General features: G+C 54.0%; 1 protein-coding gene across 1 annotated transcript; it reads left to right on the forward strand.

The window, feature by feature from the left end:
• Positions 1 to 506: 506 nt before the first annotated feature.
• Positions 507 to 4,340, forward strand: fam110b (family with sequence similarity 110 member B; the record flags this gene model as incomplete). The annotated part of the gene is made up of 3 exons (XM_084480815.1): positions 507 to 629; positions 1,973 to 2,388; positions 2,722 to 4,340. 3 exons carry the CDS (start codon positions 507 to 509, stop codon positions 3,671 to 3,673), a joined length of 1,491 nt encoding a protein of 496 aa, XP_084336941.1. The 3' UTR covers positions 3,674 to 4,340.
• Between the last annotated feature and the right edge of the window lie 1,975 nt (positions 4,341 to 6,315).

Genomic DNA, 6,315 nt, shown 5'->3' on the forward strand with positions numbered 1-6,315 from the left:
TTTCTTTGTCTTAGGTTCTTCGGCCGACTGAGGGGATGGCGGTGACCTAACGTTCATCACGCTGTCCACGCTTCTTCTTTCACGTGTCCCCCACTCCCACCTTATTATTGATCCTACCGCGTTCCTGCCTTCCTCCAGATGTCACGCCTGGTGCACGCCCCCTCTTTCTGTTCTCCTCGTGGAAAGTAGAATCCTGACACCTGTCGACCGCGGGCAGTGCTTTAGGAGTTGAGGTTGATCCCAGCGGACCTGAGGCCAGGTGTAGCGCAGCGCCAGGGTCGCCCCGGGGAACGCAGCCATGCAGCGCCCAGCAGGGGTCTGGTACCTTTAGACCCCCCCCACCCCACCCCCCCCCCCCCTCTCCCTCCACCCCGCCCTGCACTGTTCTCCCCCGCCGCCCCCCCGCCCGCCTGGTGTCTTGATGTTGGGCGGGTCCCCTGGCGCCCCCACCCTGTGTCGGCCCCCCCGCTGCCACGACGACCTCCTCCCGCCGCCACGCGGCCGCCATGCAGACGGAGGCGCTGGCCCCCGGCCGGGCAGATAGCAAGGCCCCCGGCCCGGCCGCGCCCTGCAGCTCCGCCGTGCCCCTCCGCATCCTCAACAAGGGCCCCGACTACTTCCGCAGACAGGTAGGGCCCCTCTGGCTCTCTGCCCCTCTGGCTCTCTGCCCCTCTGGCCCTCTGGCTCTCTGCCCCTCTGCCCCTCTGGCTCTCTGGCTCTCTGGCTCTCTGCCCCTCTGGCTCTCTGGCTCTCTGTCTCTCTGGCCCTCTGTCCCTCTGTCCCTCTGCCCCTCTGTCCCTCTGGCTCTCTGGCTCTCTGTCTCTCTGTCCCTCTGTCCCTCTGCCCCTCTGTCTCTCTGTCTCTCTGCCCCTCTGTCTCTCTGTCTCTCTGGCTCTCTGTCTCTCTGTCCCTCTGCCCCTCTGTCCCTCTGTCCCTCTGCCCCTCTGTCCCTCTGTCCCTCTGCCCCTCTGTCCCTCTGTCCCTCTGCCCCTCTGGCTCTCTGAAAAAAAAAAAAATTGACGCCGTTAAAATGGGTTTGTGTTAACGCCGTTAATAACGCGTTTAACTGACAGCACAAATTCTTTGTTTAATATTAATATTTGTTATTTATATTTGTTTAATATTTGTTGTCATAAACCCTAAACAGGGGTCAGTGGGAGGGAATCCTGTTCATAAGGGGCCTGTTGTAGTCAAGTAGTCAAACTGAAGCTCAACCACATGTAGGTTTGAGTTGTTTTTGTTGACCTTTTGTGGATTATTCAAATCAAGGTGCAGTTCTCAGGTCCTTTGTCCCAAATAGACCATGAAGCCATGGCGCAATGTTGCAGGATACCCCAACAACTAGGCCCAGTCCCGTTCCTCTCCCCTTAACAACAACACTTGCTCTGAGGGCCCTTAGCTGCAAGTCAGCTCCCGAGCTGGTTAGCGTTCAAGGGTTGATTTTAAGGGGAAAACAGCACTCCCCCTTGCTCCCTTAAGTATTGGGACACCCTACCCCTTAGCGGGAACACGCAAAATCTAGGGTTAGGGCTCAAAGCTAGGGTTAGGGCTCAAAGCTAGGGTTAGGGCTCAAAGCTAGGGTTAGGGCTCAAAGCTAGGGTTAGGGCTCAAAGCTAGGGTTAGGGCTCAAGGCTAGGGTTAGGGCTCAAAGCTAGGGTTAGGGCTCAAAGCTAGGGTTAGGGCTCAACTCTAGGGTTAGGGCTCAACTCTAGGGTTAGGGCTCAAAGCTAGGGGACTTGGGACAGAGTCTCTCCATTCATCCCATCGTCTCATGACCACTAGATGGTTGATTCAAATAGATTTGGTTGTTTGAACTTAATCATCAATGGGAAAACTGAAAATAGTCTTCAGTTCAATTCACATCTGGTGGTTGGGTACGTTCATCCATCTCAATCTCAGAAAGCCCACGTTCCAATAGAAAGAGATGATATGCTGAACCCACCGTCACTAAACGTTGATTTATTGTGTTCAGGTTGAGCCGAACCCAAAGCGCCTGAGTGCGGTGGAGAGGCTGGAGGCCGACAAGGCCAAGTACGTCAAGAGTCATGAGGTCATCAACGCCAAGCAGGAGCCAATCAAACCGCCCATTCTGGCCAAGCCCCTCATTTGCCCCGCCCAGCTCAGCAAGCGAGGCTCTGTGGGCGGAGTGGGGAACGGCGGCGGGACGGCCTTCAAAGCCTCCAATAACAACGCCAAGGCGGACTCCTGCGCCACGTCCAGCGGGGAGATCTGCAAGCGGGAGAACCTGAACCTGGAGATGCTGAAGAACCTCCTGAACTCGTCGTCCTCCTCCCCGGGGGCCGGCTCGGAGGGGCCCGGCGGCGGGGCCAAGAGCGCCGTGTTGCTGAGGTCATCAGGGGGAGGGGCCAGGAGCTGTAATCCATCCAGGTAAATGGTCAGAGCGAACCCCGCGACGACAACAACGACAAATGTGAAGCAGTAGTAACCCCTACGCCAGGGCTGGGCTCATACTTCTCCCACTCCTCCCCACATTGTTGTTGAGGGCCAAACAAACAACGTCACGTCACCGATTCAAATTAAACAAAATGCACCACAATGCATGCAGTAGACTTGGCCGTTGTTGTATATTGAACATAGTGTGCACTACCTCCGTGGTGGCCTCGACACACTCCACATGTATGTTTGTCGTGACTCCTCTGTTGATTTCCTCTTCCTGTTCTTCATATTGGTCTAATGTGTGCGTCTCGTCCCCGTGGCCAGGATGCCGCTGACGTACCGGTCCACCATGACCCTCAACGAGCATCCTCTGGAGGCCGTGCCCAGCCCCAGCACCTCCCACTCCCTGCGCTCCTTCTCCCACTCCCTCAAGGTGCCCCCGGGGGGCCCCAGCGGGGGGCGGCGCAGCCCCCAGCAGGGAGCCAACCTCAACCTCAGCAGGCAGGTCCTGGACGAGAGAGGTCCGGGGGGGGGGGGCGGCGGCGGCGGCGGGCGGCGCTCGGAGCGCTCCCACTCGCCGCTGCCGCCGCTGCTCACCTCCCACTCGTCGTCGGACCTCCTGCGTCTGTGCAACGGCCGGCCGCTGCGGCCCGCCCGCTCCGGCAGCTCCTCCGCCCCGCCCCTCCCCCCCAAGCCCCACGCCGCCTCGCTGCCGCCGCCGCCGCCGGCGCTGTCTCTCTCCCTGCCGCCCTACCGGCACGGCGGCCCCGCCCCCCCCTGCGACGCGGCCACGCCCCCCCGGTCCCTGAGCTGCGGGGGGCGGGGCGGCGACCCCTCCGCCGCCGCCGCCGCCAGCGACCCCAACCTGGAGCTGGGCTGCTCGGCCGCCCGCCGCCCGGCGCTGCACCGCTCCAAGTCGGACCTGTCGGACCGCTACGCCCGCGCCGGCGCCGACGTGGAGCGCTTCTTCAACTACTGCGGGCTGGACCCCGAGGAGCTGGAGGCCGGGGGCGGCCCCGAGGGCTTCGCCCGGGCCAACTCCGACATCGTCAGCCTCAACTTCCGCTCGGCCTCCATGGTGTCGTCGGACTGCGAGCGGCGCTCGTCCCGCGGGGGGCTGTCGGACGGCGAGGAGGCGGAGGAGGCGGAGGAGGAGGAGGAGGCCGGCGAGCGAGTGCCTTACGGGATCTCGGCCGTGGAGCGCAACGCCCGGGTCATCAAGTGGCTGTACAGCATCAAGCAGGCGCGGGACACGCAGAAGGTCTCCCACGTCTGAGGCGCCGAAGCACACCGTGTTCTTAGGGTCTGGGGAACGCGTCACGCGAGGGGAGGCCTCAGAGGGGCCCCCCCCCCCCCGGTTGGGTGGACAGCGAAGGGGGCGACGTGGACAAGTGAGCATCACGGCAGGTGGTCCATGTTCTCTGTGTGGAGGTGAATAAAAGCGTCTGTGTGGACAGTACACGTACAGACAGACGGCGTCTCTAGAGCTCGGCAGACCAGAGTACTTCTAAACACAAAGATACAAAGGGTGAGCATAAGCAGTAGATTATAGACTAGCAGAGGGACAGCTTGGTTACATAGAGACACAGATCCACTAAAGAACGCCCTCGTTTGTATTACAACGGACGCATTTGTGGATTCAAATGTTTCTTGATGGACACAAAATCTGCCGTGCACAAAGGCGATCCGGGTGTTTCTTTGAATGAATCTCTCGTTCCTGTTGCTTACGCAACGCTAGTCGACTACGAGGCAGTCACTTGGTCACCAAACAAAGGGATTGTTTAGCTGAGAACATTCTTCCAACCGATCGATTACCCTGAGAAGAAAATAACACTCTTCATGTCTATTCAGAGTTATGACTTTAATCTGTATAACTCGCTGAGTTATATGAGCAGTGTTGCAACACGACCTTGGTAATGAACACTTGAGTGATCACAACTCCATCAGACAACTCCAGTTTGACAGGCAGGTGGCGGTGGTGTGCTAGTAGGTTTTACAGAATAATCACATTGCTGGATTATATGTGTTATGGTCGCCCAAATGACATAACCAACTCTGTACCAGGCAACAGGTTTGTCTTGCATTATCCAGTTCACTTTCAACGAAAAGGCCCACCTGCAACATTGACACAAATCCCAAATCAAATGTTCACTATTTACAGATATAGGCCAATAGTATTGTAGCAACAAAGGAAGTCGATTATTTTGGTGTGTTGCATTCAGATTCAGATTTCTTTATTGATCACAGGGGAAAATATTGATTTGGAAACAGTGAGACACAATGCTGATAATAATGGTTGATCATTGATCAGGATATGTGAAAGTTAAAGGTTAGCCCCTTTATGCATGTTGTCAAGGATGGCAGTGAGGCTACTGGGGATTGGACTCAATCTTCAAATGTCCTTTTTTTACATTTCAAGTCAACATTATTTACAATATGGACCAGAACGAGTCTTCCCTCCCTATGTTTCCCTTTCAACAATGTGGAAAGTAGCAGCTAGACAGACCGGTTACCTTTCAGAAGGCAGAGATAGCAGAAAAGACTGCTGTGATTTGGGGAAACATCAAACTGTTGGACTGGAATCATTTGGCTACAGATGTATTATAATGCACAATTTATTAACAATTTCTAATTTCACGCACTTTCCAGCTTAATTCTGAACCAGTTTACTTTCATTACGCTGCGATTAACTATAGCTCGCCTTGTTCCTCTTGACTTTATTTCTTGTGTATTCTTAAGAGCCGATTTGTTTTATTATTTTTAAATGATTATGTGTCTGCCATTGTGCATACATTTCACATGACTGACAAATAATATGTTTGAAATACAAAAAAAGACCCTGAATTGAGGTTATCGTATCACATTGGTTAATTTAGAAACATAAAAGTTAATAATTTGGAATGAATAATGCCACATTGTTCAAAATGGTTGATCCTAGATCCTAGAGACCGTATTGTGTGCATTTCTATTAATTATGAGTAACAGATGAGAGAACCCAAGACTGGCTGAGATGGGGGCAGATTGGCAGAGAAATACCGCTTTTATCGCAATTATTAGCAGCTGGTATAACACCTGCAGTGCATTTCTTCCCGACCACATACGCCTCATTATTTCAGCTCCAGCGCACCACCATGCTTATGGATCAGGGCTGTTTGTTTCGTAGGTTAAACATTGATTTGCTTTTTATTATTGAATACAAACCTGTACATACTCATAACATTTGAAAAAGCTACCTCCACACTTTTATCTCTGAGTTAGTCTCTGAGACACACACACCACCACAGTACCAGCAGTAAACCCCAGCGTCTCTTGTCATGATGAATGCCCTGAGCTTTTCCAAACCAGCTACAGTCTCAACATTGCATAAGGTACAAACCTGGACACTTTCCGTGGATGTCACTCTGGTGGCAACATATCAGCAGCCAGCTGGGCCAGAAGCCATATGTAGTTGTGATGTCTCCCCCGTCCTTAACTCTGTATCCTCCCAGCTCTACAGCCGGGAGGAAATCAACTCACAGCTCTTGAAATCAACTACAATCAACATGTGATGGAAGTCAAGAACACACACCCCTACACACAGAAAGAACACACACACACCCCTACACACAGAAAGAACACACACACCCCTACACACAGAAAGAACACACACACCCCTACACACAGAAAGAACACACACACCCCTACACAACCCGTACCCGTACAGGGCTGTGGAGCCTGCTACCGTCCATGGCGCCCCGGTTCTCCCTGTGGTCCTTGCTGTTAGCCTCCATTTGACTCATCATTGTCTCAGTAATGTTTGATCATTGACCAGGTTTGTGTGATCTGTTGTACACAGGTAACAATGACTTTAGCCCCAATACAACACATTGGTATTAGTTATCACCCAATTCACCCAGCATTCTGTACGGCAGAACCAGG

This window comes from Micromesistius poutassou (genome assembly GCF_964030765.1).
Source record: "Micromesistius poutassou genome assembly, chromosome: 16".
NCBI lineage: Eukaryota > Metazoa > Chordata > Actinopteri > Gadiformes > Gadidae > Micromesistius > Micromesistius poutassou.